The sequence below is a fragment of the Echinops telfairi genome, unplaced genomic scaffold, assembly GCF_000313985.2.
Source record: "Echinops telfairi isolate 266 unplaced genomic scaffold, ASM31398v2 ScPeMD7_9;HRSCAF=40, whole genome shotgun sequence".
Lineage (NCBI taxonomy): Eukaryota > Metazoa > Chordata > Mammalia > Afrosoricida > Tenrecidae > Echinops > Echinops telfairi.
In genome coordinates this window covers 15,358,372-15,376,849 of record NW_022103906.1, presented here as the reverse complement: position 1 = coordinate 15,376,849, position 18,478 = coordinate 15,358,372, and the positions used below count along the sequence as shown (strand labels likewise).

Below are 18,478 nucleotides of genomic sequence, written 5' to 3'. Positions count from 1 at the left end.
ATGGGACAGTGTGACAACTCAGGTCTGTGGGTGTGCTTAGTCTGGGATGGGGGAGGGAAGACAGTCGAATGTCCCTCCACTCTGTTCATGTGTCTAGTTAGATTGTCATGTCATTTGAAAGGAATGTGGTAAGATTCAGTTGTCCTGTTGAATTTGTGAGAAATCGCTGCTCACCCTCATGGATTTATTGTCATACAACAGGATACTTGGCAAGTACGCAATGGGGAGGAGGAGGAGGGAAGAAGTTCAGAGGGAGGCAGAGAAGCAGAGAAGGTAGAAGAAGAGAGGAGGATCTGATCCAAACAAGCAAGTTACACCATTCACCACACACACACTCAATGTTTGAGAAATACTAGGGGCAACTGGGTAGCTGTAATCCATGCCTAAACATGTGCCAATACAAGACCCAATGGCAAGTCCCACCCACCACGGCCCCATTGCATCAGGAACCCTCGTGCTGAGATGAGTGGTTCTTTCAGAATCTCCCTGGCACGTTGACACAAACCCTCCCATCTGTCGAGCGCCTGCATGTCTTCCCACGTCACCTCATTGCTTGGAAGACACGTATTTAATTGTAGCCACTGGATGGAATCATTCCATAGCTGAGAATGTGGAGTCCTTCCCACCCCCAAACCTCCCACACCTCTAGGACCAGGTTTTATTAGGATGTTTACAGGGCTTAAAGTCCACTTCCATTTGGAACATAAAGAGCCCCTGTGGCGTCGTCCTCTAGGTCACCTCACCCGACAGACTGTTGCTCTTTCCCTCTGCCAGTCACAAATGTCATCCACTATGTTCCACCCTATAGTTCCCCGTATTCTGCAGCCTCTGTTTGCCAGCTTAAGACTGCTGCATTTCTGTGCAGAGCCACTGTAGATTCTCAAGACTACTCTGTGAAAGTAGAATGAAGCAATGATGCCCATGCGTCCCAGGAGTTAACTTTCCCCTCTTAGGGTGCCCTAGCCCAGCTCAAGAGCATGCCCTGTCTGTCTGGCTAATTGGAGACATTCCCGTGACTTTCAGTCACCTCCGTAGATGGCGCCTTCCCTTCTGTTTTACAGATGCCCGAAGAGTAGCACATCCCCAGCTTTTTTCCCTCAGGGGCTTACCCTCTCAAGATCCTTAATACAGAGTTCCCCTGAAGATGTGACAGGTGAGAAACTCACCCCTTTTGTGTTACACCATCTTCAGTCTGTGACATACAGCCCGAAATGCCAGTTTCCTTTCACAGTTTTATTTGTTAACACTCTGAGCTCATACCTGGAAGGAGAGCTTCACACTCCCTGCTAAATAAAATCCTGCCACTTTGAGTACACAGCTGCCCTGCAGCAGGTGAGTGCCACACAGCTTCCACACCCATTTCAGGGGGTTACGCTTGGGTCCTGTCGTTGTTGAAAACGTTTTCTTCCCCCAAATGCATTTTTATCCATAAAACAATGAACATTTGCACTTCAAGACGGTGGTCTGTGGGGTTCTGCTTCGTTTGATTTTTTCGTAGAGAGATACCGGAATGCTAACTGTCAGATGGAAAGAAGTTAATAGCTCGCCTGTCTGGCCTTCAAGAATTACTTCTTTCTGTATTTGTTCCAAACAAAATGATCCAAACTGTTGGCTTTATTTCAGCCACTCCAGGTTCGATCTTCATCACCAGCAATCTTGCTGATAGAAAGAATCAAATTTCCAGTAAGAAAAGAACATATCCGTGCTTTGTATTAGCTGGATCATAAAAATGCCAACTCTGGGTCCCTGGTCCTCTCTCCATTCAGTGTCTACTTAAATACAAGTCACCTCCACCCTCTCACAAGACACCTCCACTACTACATTTCGTTCCATGAATGGTATGCCTCCTTGCGTCCCCTCGTCCCAGCATGTCTTCTTTGAGTTAGTGAATGGTACTATCCATTAATAACGCTTTGTTTCTTATTTCTGCGCCTTTAGGATGACAGCACTAGCCATAGTGACCACCAAGACCCCATCTCATTAGCTGTGGAAATGGCGGCGGTCAACCACACTATCTTGGCATTGGCCCGACAAGGGGCCAACGAAATCAAGACAGAGGCCCTGGATGACGACTGATCAGGGAGGGTTAAACACAAGATGTTAACTTAGTTTTAGATGTAGCACCTTAGCAGACTTTCCTCGGTCCTTAACATGTGTTCTTACAGTATAACTTTGCAGTTTCTTGTATGTCAGTTAGCCATTAGGGTCTTGTTCTGTGAAGATGGCATGGTGCCCTCAGCCTCTGCATATACTCTCAGTATTAATTCCCAGTAAATAACCACCAACCAACCACACTTCTCTCCCAGCCCCCGAGGCTAGAAAATCTTGCTGCTCTGTCTTAGCATTCCAAGAAAGTGCTTCCAGGTATTTAGATAGCCCTTCGTTCTCAAATATTAGGCGACATGTAAAGTCTCAGAGACCTTTAGATTCATGTAACACTAGTCTTTAACTCCCTTTCCCCTCCCCAAGACTAATACGGCTGCAAGCTGAGATCGTGTGGCACAGGATTGACAGGCACCACTGGGGAGCACTCACAAAATCAAAGGGAACACTAGAACCCCCACCTCAGCAAGCGTCCCGGATTTCCAGCTGCAATAAGCCGTGCCTCATTATAGTCACACTGTGGCTAGATTATCCTCCTTTGGGTGCTGTGCTAAGAATGTCAATAGAACAACTTGGTCTCAGATTTTGGTTGGTGTTAACATGCCTGACACAGACATCCTTTCCTCTCACAAGCTGTGTGACTTAGTCTATAAAATACTGCCTTCTGCCTTGGGGACCATGATTTTTTTAAAAAGTCATTGAAAAAGAACCTAGCTTGAGAGCATTGGAGAAAAACCTGAGCTGCAGATCTAATGGAAGCCGACGGCCAGTTCTCAGAACCACTGTCCATGATGCTGGCACGGTCTCCAGTGCCTGCCTGGAAAGTCCCGATGTCTCAGCACAGAAGGTTCTTTGCCTCCTGTCTATGTCCCTTTTCCCTGCTACCAAAAAAAAAAAGTCAAGGTCAGATATGATGGAATGAACTTGTAGTCTGTCCACCGAACTGAAGTCACCTCGCTGTGAGAGGTTGGGTGGGTCCGTGCTGACTGTCAACAAATGCAAATTCTCACCTAAACAGGAGTGAACAAGATGGGGATTTGCCACCTCCTGTGGCCACACTAGACGACCCCCCCCCATCCCGGGAGGGGGCTGCTTTGGTGGTCTCTTTATTCTGTCCTTATAGAGGTGATAAGCTAGATTGCTACAGGTAATTTATGTAATAATTGGAAGCCATATTGATAATGGATGTGGTAATATTTGTAAAGTTTTGATCTACTTTAAACGGCAGTAACTAATGGGATTTTTTTCCTTGATCACATATGTAGCACTTTCGTTACTTTTTAAAGATATTTATATTTGATAAATCCTTTTTTTCATTTGAGAACTCAAAATACCAAACAGTGAACTTCTGTTATAGAGTCACCCTGTGATCACCTTGTCATCTAGTAGCAAAATGATGAACTATTCATGCATCAAAGAAAATTACATCCACCGGCCGTGTATGAGAATGGTGTCTTGGCATCCCGATTAAATGACACGCTGTCACTGCGGGGACGGGGACGGGGACGGGGACGAGGACGCAGTGCTTGGCGCAGCAGCATGGAGACACAGTGCTGTGTGTTCTCTGCCTCCGTCCAGCCTCTCTGCTGCGAAGGGAGCCTTGCTCACTGGGGTGGTCATGGGGGAGGGGGGAGAGGGCTGCCTGAACTGACAGACACCTGCCGCCCTCTTGTCTGTCTTGGGGGAAAACAGATTCTAAGGTAGAAGGAAAGTGCTACTTCCTCACCTCTTCACCCCAGCCCAACTCACCCCCAAGTGTATTCAACTTAAAACCACTGAGGCAGACCTCTGACCTTCCTCCATGCCCCTTTCTGTTAGTGGCCTGTTGCATTATCCACCCACTTAGGCGCACCCTGACTTGAACATCTCTTTTTTCTGTCTGGCTGGTGAGAGAGGGAGGAGAGCTCTGGCAGAGGGCTTGATTGGAAGTGCCACCTGGCATGTGTCTGACTTGGGGAGCCCTGGCCTGCACTCGCCCATGGGCTTCAGGGGAAGGCGTGGAGTTTTTCCCACTTTCCAAGATTGAAGTAAAGGGGGCCTTCCTTTCTGTCGCACTGCGTGGCCTGAATTAACCCATTCACGAGTAGCATTTGTTAATCTCAGGAATGATCCCTCACTCTTGTTCTTTCTTGCTTTGTGTGGCTTTAATTTCAATTAGGAAGTTGTATTCTCTCTCTATTTTACTTGTAAGGAATGTAGTGTATTACATCTTCTAATTTTGATGGAATTGTGTCTGCTTATTCGTGGTTGAATCAGAAAGAAATGGAGAGAGAGGAAAAAACACACTCGCTGACAAGCCACATCCATGATCTATTGTAAGGAGATTGTTATAATGGATAGCTTCTTTATGATAGGATCGCTGCAGTCATTTGTTCTTGCTGGTCTTTTTAAAGGAACAGACTCAAATGGTTAAAACAGCCGCCGTTTCTAAGAAATCCGACAACCGCCACAGAAGAGCTCAGAGGTTGCATGATCTTCAGACCTCTCGAGGAGGGGAGCTTTGGGAATAGAGGAGAGTTCGTGTCCGTGAAGGCTTCCTGCCGGGATGGACAGAGTCTGTAGGAACAGGCCGAGGGAAGGTTTCACCCACAATTCTCGGGAGAGAAGACTGCTGGCCAAGCCTGCTCTGAAGACCCACACTGCCTTACTTACAACTTTTGCTTTTTAACCACGATTCAGCGTTTACTTCTTTTGGAGCCAGACAGAAATCTCCTGCTGGTTTCTGTCTGTCCTCAGGTTTGGTGTCACTCCTTGTCCAGGCCATTCCCTTCCCATCGTGGCACATGGAGGGCCACTGCTTTGTGCGGGATGTCCTGGGATGGTGACTTTTGTTTAATTTGTATTAGCTTTGGGCGGTGGGGATCTCTTTTCATCTTTATTTTGTAAGATTGTTCAGATTTGAGGCCTATTGAATTGACAATGACTCTGTACGTGAAAGAAAAACAGCCCGACTCGTAAAGTTTCCCTGCTGTGCCCTTGGGCGGCTCTGCCCACCTCTCCCCTCGTCTTCCCTCCGCCTGGCCCTAGAGGCTCCCTCTCGGGGCTGCCCCTTCCTGTTGGAGCAGGGCAGCGCACAGTGCCCACTTACTTATATAGCTTACCCCCTTTGATTTGCTTTGTTCTCTCGGACTGGTCTCAGACTTTCATTGAATTACTTTCGTTGACTTGGTCATGTGGGCAAAATTCCTACCTTTTTTACAACACAACTTTACAGAAGGACCTTTTAAAGATGGCCTAGCCCAGCACAGTGTCTGCCCGCCTGTCGATGACCCCGGGGAGAACAGTGCAGCGCGCTCCCACCTGAGACCGTATGTGGCCATTCTGGACTGGGCAGACGTCTTGGTTTGTTCCAGCAAAGCCTGGACTGATGGCGTGCCCTGAAGGCAGTTTCCTTTTCCACACCCCACCTGCCCGCGCCTCTGAACCAGGCCCCACATGGTACTCTGGTGGGACAGCCCCTTCATACATTCCCACAACCCTCCACAGGGAGAAGGGGCCGAGGGCAAAGAGGCACAGAGCCCCTCGGAGGCTCCCTGTGCCCAGGCTTGGTGGGGAGCCAGGTGGAGAGGGAGGGAGAAGCCACTGCTCATCCGTCGTTCACCAACTTCTGCTGTGGGTCTGACAGTCAGGTGCACTGCTACCTCACAGGGAAGAAACAAGAAACCCTCAACGAAAACCGTTTCCATTCTCCCCGCTGGGCGTTGTCTTGCGGAGACATTGCTTTTTAAAGCATTTCCCTAGAATTCCAGCCATCACACAGTATTAAGCAGACTGTCATTTTATCAGGAATCTCCAGTCACGTTCTCTCAGCCTGTGAATGACCCTGGTCCCTGCTCGTCAGTGCACCTGTGCCCGTGCCAGGTCCTGTGATTGAGCTGACCGGGGACCCTGGACCCCGCAGCGGGCAGAGTAGGGGCAGGGGCCCACCTCTCACACCCACGCTCCTCCTGCCCGCCCTTTTCTACCACGTACAGCATATCTCTTCTTAGCAGCTTAAATTGCCCCCCCCTTTTTTTTTTTCCATAAGTGAGCCCCTTTTCTGTGTCCTAAAAATGTGAACTGTAGCCCTCACTCTCTGTGGTCTTAAGAAGGGTTCGGTTAGAAGCAGTCTTCCCACTTAACTCATGGCTCGGCCTTCTAAAATTGCTTGTTGTCGGTTGTCCAGAGAACAACCAGAATAATCCCCCACCCCACCCCTACCCCGTTGAGTCTCAGCTGATTCTTAGGCAATAATTTTCCCTGTTGTGGATGATTTTGTCCTCAGTAACACCGTCCATTGTGTAGTCCTGCCTCGACATTGTGTGTTGTCTGTGTGGGTGTGAGCTTTCCACCTGTGTCAGTGGAGAGCGTTGTGGGGTCACCGCTCGTGCGTTACTGTTGTCGTCATCGGGCTGCATGGAGATATTGGCTGCACAGACCTCTTTATAGCTTTACTGAGCCGGATTTATTTGTCTAGACTTCCTAAGTGAAAGTTGGGTGCTGGCTTTTGGGGAGGGGGTGGGAGGGAGATGCTCTGGGGAGAGGGTGGGGCTTACACACATAAAGCATTCCTTTTCTGTGTTCTCTTTAAATGGCAAGGACCTTTACTCAGGTTTTGGGATCAGTTGGCAGCCATATTGAATTTGGGAAACTGAGCTGCATGTCAACACCTGCCACACCCTCCCGCCCCCCGCCCCACGCCCCATCCCCCACAGCTTGGTTCTTACTTTCTGTATATTCTGATTTATGTTACCAAGTGATGCCTACATTAGTGCCAGTGTAAAGGTAGGGATGGTGGGAGGTGCCCCAGGAGACACCGGGAAGGGCCGGGCTTTGCTAAGGCGGTTAGCCTCCCAGGAGATGGGGTGACCTGGTGGGGGTGCAGGCATGTGAGCGTTCCTGTAAAGTCTCCTTCACTGCATTCTCTTTCAAGAGACCACTCTCACTTAGGAGGGAAGATTTCCTGGCCGCTCTCAAGAGAATTGCAGTGCCGAGGTGGTAGGAATGGCTTTTTAAAATGCATCAAGCCAACACGCCAGTCTTCTGATTACAGAACCCTCTCTGCCACAGAAAGGCTGTTCTGAATTCCCTTTATCTGTTAGCCGCAAGTGCTACCTGCTGCACTGGCTGCATTAGAGGCCCGGTATTGACGCGACTCTCGTTTCTCTAAGTGCGACTTTGTCCCCCGCTTACTTTCAGGCAGAAGGCTGTGTGCAGGCGTTGCTCTTCCCTGGTGGCGATGAGAAGTCGCAGCCGCAGAAAAAGAACGATCTGAGAAGTCCGGTTTCTTATAAGATTGGGGGGTTTATGTTTGTTTGCGTCTCTCTACTCTATTAATAGGAGAGGAGAGAGGGGAGCACCCAGGTACCCTGTGCTGGCTTCTCACCACCACCCAAGGGCCTCGCAGCCACTGTAGGTCTGTGGGGCTCCCAAATGCTTAGAGCCCTGACCTGCATTTTTCTCATTGTCATATGACCCTTGGGGCCAGGAATGGAGCAGAACTAAATATAGTTGATTTTATTCAAGTGAAATCTAACTAGTATTTTTTCACACCACTTGACAGTTTAGCATGCACATCTCACACCCATTATCTCATTAGCCAGCTCCCTCACAAACAACCGACAGCCACAGCCAGGATCGGCCCTCCCTGCCAGCACTGCCGGTGGCGTGTGGCTGCCCAGAGGCGGTGCATGGGTGCGCCGAGATCCGGAGAGTGAAAGGACTGGGCGTGAGGGCTCCCTGGACTCCAGCGAGAGTGGCTTTGCACAGCCATCGTCAACCCTGGGCTGCACACTGCTGCGCGGCGATCAAATGAAGGTTTGGTTGGATCTTTTCAAACTGTAACCATGGTGATTGAAGGGGGTGGCAGAGAATGAATATATAAGAATCTAATGCCAATTGTTCTGAGTGACTGAGTGTCCTTCTGACATGTAATTAGCTGTTTGAGCAAGACGTGGGCCAGCATGGCCATAATTACCAGGCTTTCTGTCCTTTCCTTTCCTAGCACATTTGCTCCCAGGGACATTGGGAGCAGCGGCCAGCGAAGGGAAATAATGACAGGGTGCTTATGTTCTCAAGTGGAGACAAAGCTTTGGATGGATTTCAACTTCAAACTGGAAGCCTGGGCTGCTTGCTTCCCAAGAAGCTGCCTCGCACACCCACTCATGCCGCCCACCTTGGGGCAGCAGCCGCAGTCAGGTGGAGGGCGTCCCACTCAAAGGCACCGTACTAGTGCACGCCCTAGAATGTTCCCATGTTCCTTCTGATGCATCCATGGCCGTCAGATTCAGAAAGTGCTTATGCAACAGCAGCCTGCACATGGATTAAATAGGGTTCTCCTCATTGAACCCTGTGCACTAAGACACGCAACGCAACAGGAACACAACAATCCGCATGCACACACCGCCTTTAAAGAGCCATGTGCTCCCACGGGACACTGGCGCTTGCCGTGCCCTGTAGTGCCTGGAACAAAAGGACCCATGAGTTTCTCTAGCTTTCCTCAGGTCACTGCTGTGTGCAGCCTCCGACTCTCCCCTGCCAGGGCCACGTCTGCTTATCTGTGTGTTCCCTACTGTGCCCAGCACTTCCAGACTGCTCCCAACCACCCATCCCTGCAGGACCCCAGACTACTAGCCAGCCCTTCACCAGGATTCCTAGGTGGTTCCCCACCCCCTGCAGCCTTTCGTCAGTTGTATGCCCGGGCGCAGGCCTGCAGCACCCCAGCACCCAGCATACTGTGCCCGAGGCCTCTGCGAGCACTGGTGCCCAGGACGCACAGCTGGGCGGCCCAGGAGGCCTCTCCTGGGGCTGGACCTTCCAGGGTTGGTTAGGTACCCATTGAAGAAAATAGAGCTTGTGTGCTTTTTCTTTTTAGAAAATCTTTTGCTTATTCCCCTCATGCAAACCTTTACCCTCCACTCTGGAGGAAATCCTGACCTAGCAAGTCTCAGCTTAAAAGGCCAGCGTCACAAGAGCCTGAGGGGCCAGCTAGTTTAAGTTGCCTTCTCTGCCCCACCTGTAAACACACCCAACTCTAGTTAAGGAGCGGATCTTAATGCTATGGTGGTGGTTTATTTTTCTGTTGTTTTTACCTCCCCAAACACAATAGCAAGCAAATGTCAAGCATTTGTGACTGGCCAGGAAGAAACTCCTGCAACAGGTTTTTGCTTAGGATGTCTCTCCCCCTAAGACCTGAAAGCCGTTCTGTGCCCAGCCCCTTCACACCTGCATTGGGACACCTGACCCCAGAGGTGGAGCTGCTGGAAGATAGCACGCCTGCCTGTCAGAATGTCGGCCCAGGAGCAGCCAGTAGAACGCCTAGCATGGGCCCTGCATGGAAACCCCGGCATGCTCTCCTGCCTGAAGCGAGCTGCTTGTGGCCTGGGGCTGCACAGGAAGAGCTGGAGCTGGAAGGACTTGACTTCCAGGTGACAGACGCAGCTGTCAGTGAAACCATGGGCGCCTACATGTGAAATACAGACTTTCTGGAAGAAAACGTCGAACGTCAGCCATCCTTACCGGAAACTAGAGTGGAGGTGCTGTCGCTGTCAATCATGTGGAAAAGGGTGCCTGAACCTGTGCAGCCCCAGCCACTGGGCCGCCCCACGAAATGACATCCTGGTCTTTCGGTGCAGTAGATGTGCCTCAGAAAGTGGCCTGCCGCGCTCTGGGTCCCAGGAACCGCCGCCCTGCCCTCGTCATCCCCTGCAGCCCGGCCTCGGTTGGCCTCAGCCGTCCCTTGCTGTGGCTCAGGCGCCACTGGGGTCCAACCCCCTGCCCCCTGCGAGCCTCGGGCGGCCCCCGTGGTGCGTCAGCGCCTGCGTGCCCTCCAGCCAGGCAGAGGATGTGCGACCGGCCGGCAAGCTTGCTGTTTCTCCAGTCTGCGCTCCCAGCATTTTCTTTCCAGCATGCCTGTGCCCCGCCCTAATCCCTTCGGGCGTGTTCTGTGGCAGAGCCGGCGGGGGTCGGGGGGCCCGCAGGAGCCCGGTGTGGCCAGCAGCCAGCTGCAGGGATGGGCTCGGCCTCGGGACTCGCAATCCCCCCCACAGCGAGGCCTGCCCCTGTCCCTTCCGGAGGGAGCCCCGGGGCGCTGCCCGACAGCGGGCTCTGCGCCTGGGAGGGGCGGCCTGTGACAGCGTCTGAGGGGGGAAGGCCGCGTGCCCCGGGAGGTGCGTGGAAACTGGCGAGGAGGGGGAGGCGGTCTTGATCCCGGGATCCTTTCGTTGTAAGTTTTCCGTGTACTGGACCTGAGCCTGGCGTCCACGTCTCTGAGGTCGCTTTTCCACTTCGCATTCATTGAAGCTGTTAAATAGGGACCGGCATGCTCACCCGCCATAACGACGCCATTCGGGCTCCGGGGCTGCGCTCTGGGCGCAGCGGCCTCAGCGTTCCCTTCGCAGTGGCTCCGGGTTCTCCCTGCCGGACTCCGGCGTGGCTGAGCACTTTAGCCACTGCGCCACCAGGCTCCTTACAACTGCGCTGGGCTGCTCCCGATTCGCCGGCGTGGATGGCTCCGAGGGCTCCCCTTGAGATCCGCGGTGCAGCCCTTGTCCTGCGCCCCCGAGAGTGGCGCCCCTCAACCAAAGCCAAAGGGCCCCTCTGTCCCCTGCGATGTAGACCACCAGTCCGGGCCAGCGCGGCATGCGGTACCGTCGAAGGATACGTTTCCATTTGTGTTTTTTAAGTGCCTAAGCAAGTTTGGAACCCGCCAGCGGGTTGGCCTGTGCCCCTCCGGCCCCTGCACGCAGCCCCGGGTGGGCACAGGTGGCCGCCCCTCCCGCCCTGCGTTCTGCTGGCAGCACACGGGCAAGGGGGAGGCCGCCGGGCTGGCTTTGTCGCTGTTTCCCGTGTTGCTTTTGGGGGTGTTTTGTTGTGCTTATAGTCTTGGTTCCCAGAGAACCTTTCTGGAGTCTTCTGTTGCTTCCCCGGGTCCCCGGCGCAGTCGAGGGAAGAGGAGGGGCCAGCAAGAGGCCTAGGAGCCGACTCCCGTGCTTCCTCAGCCGCCGGGAGATGCACCCCGAGCCAAAGGGCAAAGTGGAGGGGTCACCGCGACCCTCCCTGGGCCCCCTATGATTTGAGAGACCAGGGTGTCTGCTCACAGGGGCGCAGAGGCGCCAGTGCCGTCCGTCGGGTGTTAGCAAGGTCAAAAGTGCGTCTTTGAGAGTGAGCGTGGCATGCTGCTGCGCTTTGCTGGGTTTTTAAAGTGGTGCAAGTCGGCTCGAAGGACCGGCCTCGGGTTGCGGGCGTCCTTTGGGACTGCGCCCCGCTCCAACCGCAGGGGGAGGGCGCTGCGACGCGGCCTGCGCACCCACAGGCCTGCGATGGAACCATCCATGCCCAAGCACTTTATTTTCATGACTGATCCAGCATTTTTGTTCAGACAAGGCCTAACCCACGCACTGGGCATTCGCACTCAGCACATAAGGGCAGGTTTGCGAGGGAACTGAATTCTCCCGACGTGGCTGGAGCAGGGCCTCGCTGTGCCGATGGGTCGGGGCTCCTCCGGGCCTGCGCGGTGGGTGTCGCCAGAGAAGGCAGCGGGCAGGGGCCAGTGAGCCACAGTGAGAGGCAGGCTGCTCTTCCCTCAGCTGGACTCGAATTCCCAGCTGGAGCAGAGACGGGCCGCGCCCCTGCCACACGTGGGCAGCTTCTAGTTAACACGCCAACCAGCACCCCGGGCTCCCCGAGAGGTTTTCACCTCCACCATGCTCAGCGCCCAGCAGGCCCGAGCGGGAGGGGCGGGGGCGGGGGCGGGGGCGTCCGCCCAGCCTGGCCACTGTGTGTCTACGTGTGTGTTTGCGTTTGGAGTCTCCCTTCTCCATCCTGTGCACCATGTGTCCTTGAGGGCGAGTCACACCTGTGTCTGAGTCTGCTGTAAGGTGTCCGGTCTACCTCAAGGGTCACCACGGTTTACTCGTGTCCACATGACAGTCCTGTTCTCATTGCCGCACACACTGGAATGTATCCTCCCGGTCCGAGAGGAACCCCGACCCCATCTTTCCTGTCATCACTTCCAACTCCTAGTGCAAATTGGATGCTGCTTTAAATGTGAAAACAATTGTTCAAAAGCTATAAAACCTGAATGAAAGCTAAAGCTGAATTTATAAGCCTTGTTGCATATGAGCCAAAAGTGCAAAAAGCTCTATATAATGAACTAACCTGCCACTCGTATAAATATAAATATATATAAATATATTAAAATCAGACTGTTCTACAAAATTGTGTAATTGTATTTTTGTGTACGTACAATTTTCTGCTAAGCAGAAGGAGGATGTAGTATAGAATGCTGTGAGGAGAGATTTGGTTTAAGCATATTTCTTTGTTACTATTTTTGTTAACATCCAGATGCCTGTCTTTGTCTTCTCTGTGTCTGACACTGTTCTGAAAGCTGCAGTATCTCCCTTCCTGGGGCCAGAGCCCATTCGAGAATGAGACTGGAGTTGCATCATGGTCACAAACCCCAAGTGCTCAGCCTGGCCCTCAGCTCTGGGGTGGGGTGGGGTGGGGGCCGGCCAGCTGGCCTCTGGGAGGCCAGTCAGCCCCACGTCTAGAGTCAGTTTCTGAGGAAATGAGTAGAATGTCGCACCTCTCTAATATGCACTCCCCTGTGGGCTCCCCTGCCTGCCTGCCTGCCTTCCTGCCAGTGAAGGGGCTTGAGCTCTCCCCAGAGGGCCTAGGACCATGTTTGTGTGCTGGGAAGCAGAAGGCGGCTGCCGCCTGGCCCCTTAGCACAGGGCTCCACAGAGGAGTCCCTGCCTCTTCTCAGATCAGGTTACCCAAAGGCCGCCGTCTGCTGTGATGCCCTGCCACCCCAACCTCCAACCTCCTGCCCGGTTCCTGGCCCATCTCAGAGCCCACTTTCCCGGTGCTAAAACCCAGGAGAGGGCTCCCGTGGCTGCCAGCAATAAGACAGCAGCCAGGAAACCACCAACTGGGAGGCCACACCTAAAGACAGCCCCGGGCCCAGCGGTAGCCTCCCTTCCCCAGGCCCTGCCCCCTGCCCCCCTTGATGTTCTTCTCTAGGGAGAGGGATACTGCACCTTCACCTGTAGGACTCATATTTATAACAATGTGTAATGACTGTAGCAAAAAGCCCTTGTTTCTAGATGTAAATGGTCAAAGAAACAAGCGCTCTATTGTATTGATTAAAATAGTTCAAATGGGTCCTGTATCATTGTATCTCCTATTCTGGATTAGTGCCTTTTGGACAGTAGACTGTTCTGTAATTAAAATGTAGTATACTGCTTTTTTGTACAGTTTTGTTTTAATAAAACTTTTTTTTAATTTGTGTTTATTTTAGTATTGTACCTATTAGAAAATAAAATGTATAACTGAATGAAGACTGGCTGGCTGGCTCTGTGTTAAAACGTCTCTGGGAAGAAGCTCACAGCTGTGGAGCCGTCACCCAGCACTGGGGGGCCAGGCCAAGGGCGAGTCACCCCACCTGGCTGCTCCTTCTGACAGAGAGAGAGTGTGTGTGACGTGTGTTGCTCAGGGTACCTTCCAGCACACCCTGTTTCCAGAGGAGACGCTGCCTGTAGGTAGCTTCTTTGGCCCCACAGTACCCCTGCCCTGCTATGGCTATGGAGCTGCCCCCAGGCCCCCCCCCAACCCCCCTCCAGCCCTCCTGTGTACAATGAGCCCTGCAGCCTAGAGATGCTCTATTCTCTCTCCATCCTTCCTGCCCCTGGCCACTCCCAGAGCCTCCTTAAGAGCCACCTGCCTGGGGGGTTCTCCTTAACAGCAGCAGGACACAAAACAACTAAAGCTTTGGTTCTGTTTTGTCTAAAACTGGGACTAAATTCTTGAGGATTCAGGCAGGGTGGAATGCTCAAGTTCCCTCCACCAATGGTCTGAGCATAAAATTCCCTTCAGTACAATACGATCAAGTAAATGGACCTTTAGGAAGTGTCAGAATTAGGAAAGACGGCAAGACTAAGATGCTCCCAGACTGAGTTGTCAAGTAGAGATGGGTCAGGTGGGGTGTAGTACTGAGGACCCCCACCACACTCCCCCATGCCCCTCTATTGGGGCTGATGTGCTTTCAAGCGCAGACTCCCTGCCCAGCCTCTCATCTGCCAGTCTGCCTGCCTGCTTAAGACAAGCTTCACCTGAACCCTCCAGGCTGCGCAGCCGCCAAGCTTCACCTGTCCAGAACTCTCGTCTTCCTGTTAGACCACCCAGCACTCCCTCCCCCTTCACCAGCTCCTCCAATCCTAGCTAAGGCCACTCCCCACAGGCTGGGCCCGGCCTCCTGGTGCCCTGCCTCACCCATGGTGGCTCCTAAAGGTTACCGTGTATCAAACAGAGCGGGGCTGTTTTCTGCTTCACAAGGCCAGCCACCTAATTCCAGCCATCTTACGCACAGCGACCAATATTACAATGGCCCCTGTTCTGGAAGTAGATTGCTTTCCTCCCAGCCTGTCTCCTCAGGCCCCTCTGGGTGGGCTCGAACCTCCAGCCTTGTGATGATAGTAGCTGAATGTGTGAACCACCTGTGGCTCTGGGGATTTTCGGGCACTCACATTCATGGAATGAATGAATACATGAACTCAATGTGACATCCACTGGAGCTCGTTTCTGAGTTCAAGTCCACATTCCGATGCCTGCTTCACTCAGAGCAGCGTAGCGCTGGGCCTCCGCGTGCGTGTCTGGCGTCACTGGGCAGTGCTTAGCTCTGCGACTGGTGGCCACCTCCCAGCAGACCTCACTCAGTGTTGCTGCAGCCCTGAATTTGCAAGTGTGGGTTCTTATCAGACAGGAGTGGCACAATCCACGAAGGCAGGGACCAGAGTCGCAGGTGGTACTGGCGACCACCCAGGAACCATGAGGGGTCTACAGGCAACATCCGATGGTACCTGTCACCCTGTCTCGGTGACAGGGCTGCAAAAGGGGCTTCCCTCCCCAGCAGCAAGCTCTGGCCGGAATGTGGCCCACCCCCTTTCAACAAGCAGGAGTCCAACCAGCTCTGCATGTGGGGCTGGGGAAGCCCTCTGCTTGCAAGCTGGTGGGGTCGGGCAGGTGGTGGCCCCTAGCTATCTGGCCAGGCCAGAGTGCCAAGTAAAGACCCAGGGTCACCAGAAAGGGTCAATCAGCTCCTTGCTCCTCTAAGGGGCTGAGATTTTAACTAAAGGGTGGAAGTCTGTCCTGTCGGGCGAGAGCGGCCTCCCTAAGTTCCTCCCTTCATGCCAATGTGGCGCAGACCCCGAGCGCTTCCACACTCCCCACCCGTCTTCCCCATCACTCAGAACAAGGCCCGGCAGTGACCAAGCACAGGGCGGCCTAGAATGAGCCCCCAAACAGCCAGGCCATGATGGGTAGCAGGATTAACAACACAGGAGAGCAAGGATGGAATCATCTGGCTTTATTGAGCTGCTGGTCATATGATGAAAGACCTATATGGTACAAAATTACAGCAGTTTAGTTCATTATACAACACAAAACATCTTTACAATGAATCTGGGCATTTAAACTCCCATTTATGATGTACCAAATCATTATCATCCCCACATCCAAATCGCTTCTTAAATAGGAACCCGTCATATATACAAAAACCCACATGTAGCTGTTACAGGGCTCTCCGCATGGTACCAGCAGCCCCATGGGAAGGCCCGGTGGACTCAGGAAGTCGCGGGGGTGGGGGGTGGGACCGGTCTGTCCGCATTGGGAAGCCCGGCTGTGCGCCCACCCCTGGCAGGGTAAGGCGCCCGCAGGCAGGCCATGCCTCCCCGGGAAAGGGGGCTTCGCACCCAGGGGCTTTAAGTGGGAGATCACCATCACACACGCTGAAACGCACAAGGGTCTCCTCCATCCATCACCCCCTTGCTGCCGCCGCAGCCCTACGGCCCCCCCACGCGGCCGGAGCAGAGGGAAGAGCGGGGCCCAGGCCCAAGGCAGCTTCATCCCAACCCCTGAGAGGCCTGAGGGGCTCCAGCCATGGGAGACAGGAGGAGGGTCAGGGCCCAAACACTGCCCGCCAGGCATCCGCACTTTCCAGGCCGCCCCGCACCCCGCCGGACAGGAGGGCCCTGGGGCCGCAGGAGGAGGGGGAGCTCTCGCCCAGGGGCACCCCGGAAGCAAGCCAGCTCAGGAGAGCCCTGGGCGGGCTGGGCTCTCGCCTCGCCCCGGGACCCTGGGCGCAGGGGCGGACTGTTTCCCTCAGAGAAACCTGAGCCTGCTGCTGTGCTTGCTGCCCCATGGCCGGCAGGCGGGACAGCTGTGCGCAGTTGGGTCCCTGAGCACTAGGCCGAGGGGGACACGAACACCAGGAGCCAAGGCTCCCGTGGGGTTGGGGGGTAGGGTGGCTCGGGGAGTCTGAGGAAAGGAAAGGACCTGGTCAGGACGAGCAGGGCTGCGGGGGGCTGTCCCCCAACACCTCAACCACTGGGGACTGCCCAGGGACAACATTGCCAGGGCCAGCTGACAGAGCTGCTCCCTGTCCATGAAAGTGGATGGTGAAACCATTGAGTCTGACACCCTCCCACCCCATCCAGCCAGGGAAGGAGCCAGGTCTCAGGGCTGGTGGGAGCCAACGGGAAGCAGGAGGGGCCAGGCAGCGCACCATGGGAAGGGGGCAGTGATGGTCCCACTGCCCTGATGAGTGTGCGCAGAAATTCTCGCACCCAAAGCCAACTTCACAGAGGAGGCCTCTGAGGAGAGGCTGATGGGGCCGGGAAGAGGGCAGGGTGTCCCCAGAGTCCCGCAGGAGAGGTGGGAGCATGCACTGCACGCGTTGTAACTTTTCCTGGCTGGCTTCTTCATTGTGAGACGATCCCTTCTCTCTACAGCCGTGGGTGTGGGAAAACACAGCTTCTGAGTGTGTCCTGACTCCACGAGGGCACAAGCACCCGAAAGTGCGCATGATCCGGAGGAAACAGTAGCCGGGGCAAAGCCCAAAGAAAGGCCAGTAAACCTCAAGATCAGACCATCCTATCTGGAGCGGCACACACTAAGAACAACTCCCATAAAACCCACAAGGGAGGAGTCGGACACCCAACCCAGGCAGGCAGGGCACCGTTGGGAAGGAGGGCACCCGGGCAGGCCTCGGACCTCAAGGGGAGGGAGATCACTGGGCACGCAGCCTGTGAGGGGCATCAAATCCCTTAAGAACTGGGATTTCCTAGGGGCGTCTTTTTAGGGTGTCTCTTTCACTACTACACAAAACTAAATAGCAAGGTGCCGTGTAGCCCCTGCTCGGGGCTGGGCTGCAGGAGCGTGGCGTGAGGGCAGGCCCAAGGGCCCAAAGGGAGATGGGCAGGGCCCAGACTGAGATGCTGGGTGCCTCGTTTCTTTTGGAACATAAACAACAGTACTGTGTTGTCCCAGGACATGGGCCCGGCGGCATACATGCAGTTTCCATCCTGTCCACGACACTGAGCCCCACCACACCTGTCTCCACAAGTCAGCCCTCTGACCCCGGGGATACCACCAGGAACAGGTACCTCGAGACTTGTCCTCCTTGTCCCTAATGGATGGCCCATCGGTCAGGGCCAGACTGCGTTGTGAGGGCAGCCACGGGGATAGTGGAGCAATCCCAGCCTCTGCAGGGCCACGTCCCAACCCACCAGGCCTGAGCATCAGTGGGGGAGTCGGCCTCTGTGCCAAGGACCTTCCCAGAAAGCCAAAGTGCACCGAATAAAGTAGCGGGAACTGCCTCTACATTCACCAGCACTGACTACAGGCAGACAACCACACAAACTCCCAAGTTTCTGCTTTCATTGTAAAGTAAGGACACTTGTGTGTCTGCATTAGTGGGCAATAAAGGAGGGGCCAAATCCCCTGCCGGCTTAGCTCCGTGTGGCCATCACGGAGCTCTGCCTGTAGCGCCTGGCCGGGCCGCAAAGGCAGGTCCTCCGGCAGAGACGATTGTGGCTTGCAAAAGATTTCAGATTTTGAAAAAATTAACATAAATAAATATGCTCTTGTATTCTGGTTAAGGGAATACATGGAAAACATAAAGAAGTGTTCCAGGTTTAAAGGCCATTAAACTCACACAAAAAAACTTTAAAGACCCTGTTAAAGGCTTTGGGGCAGAGGAGGAGGGCTTGGCCCTGCAGGCCCCTCTGGGGCACAGGAAGGCAGAGGCACTTGCGGGCAGTTGTTACTTAGGGTGGGAGGTTTGGGGAGAGGGGTTAGAAGAGGCCTGAGGACCATCTGACTGAGGGTCCACGCCCAAGGTCGAAGTCGGCTTTTAGGCACAGGTGGCACTAGTCATGATTCTTTTGTAAGTTAAGAGATGTCAAGGGGTAAAAAGGCCTCGTTGGCCAAGGCACCCAGGCAGGCATGAGAGGCGCAGGGCGTAGTGTCCCCAAGACCTCCGCTCCACACCATCCAGAACCTCAGGGGCTCCTACAGGCTGCCCTGCGCAGAGGCAGCCCTTCCCAAACATGTGGGGGGG

General features: G+C 54.1%; 1 protein-coding gene across 7 annotated transcripts in view; it reads left to right on the top strand.

Annotated features, from left to right (window-relative positions):
- Positions 1 to 4,330, top strand: part of HMBOX1 (homeobox containing 1) — a 230,244-nt gene extending 225,914 nt beyond the window's left edge. For 3 of the 7 annotated variants that reach the window (XM_045286941.1, XM_045286940.1, XM_045286939.1), the window contains exons 12-13: positions 202 to 273; positions 1,939 to 4,330. In XM_045286941.1, the coding sequence (XP_045142876.1) occupies positions 202 to 273; positions 1,939 to 2,076 (210 nt within the window). In that variant the 3' untranslated portion in view covers positions 2,077 to 4,330. Of the gene's footprint in view, positions 1 to 201; positions 307 to 1,938 lie in introns of all 7 variants that reach the window. The other 4 variants (XM_045286944.1, XM_045286943.1, XM_045286942.1 and 1 more) reach the window with 2 other exon arrangements.
- Positions 4,331 to 18,478: the final 14,148 nt, after the last annotated feature.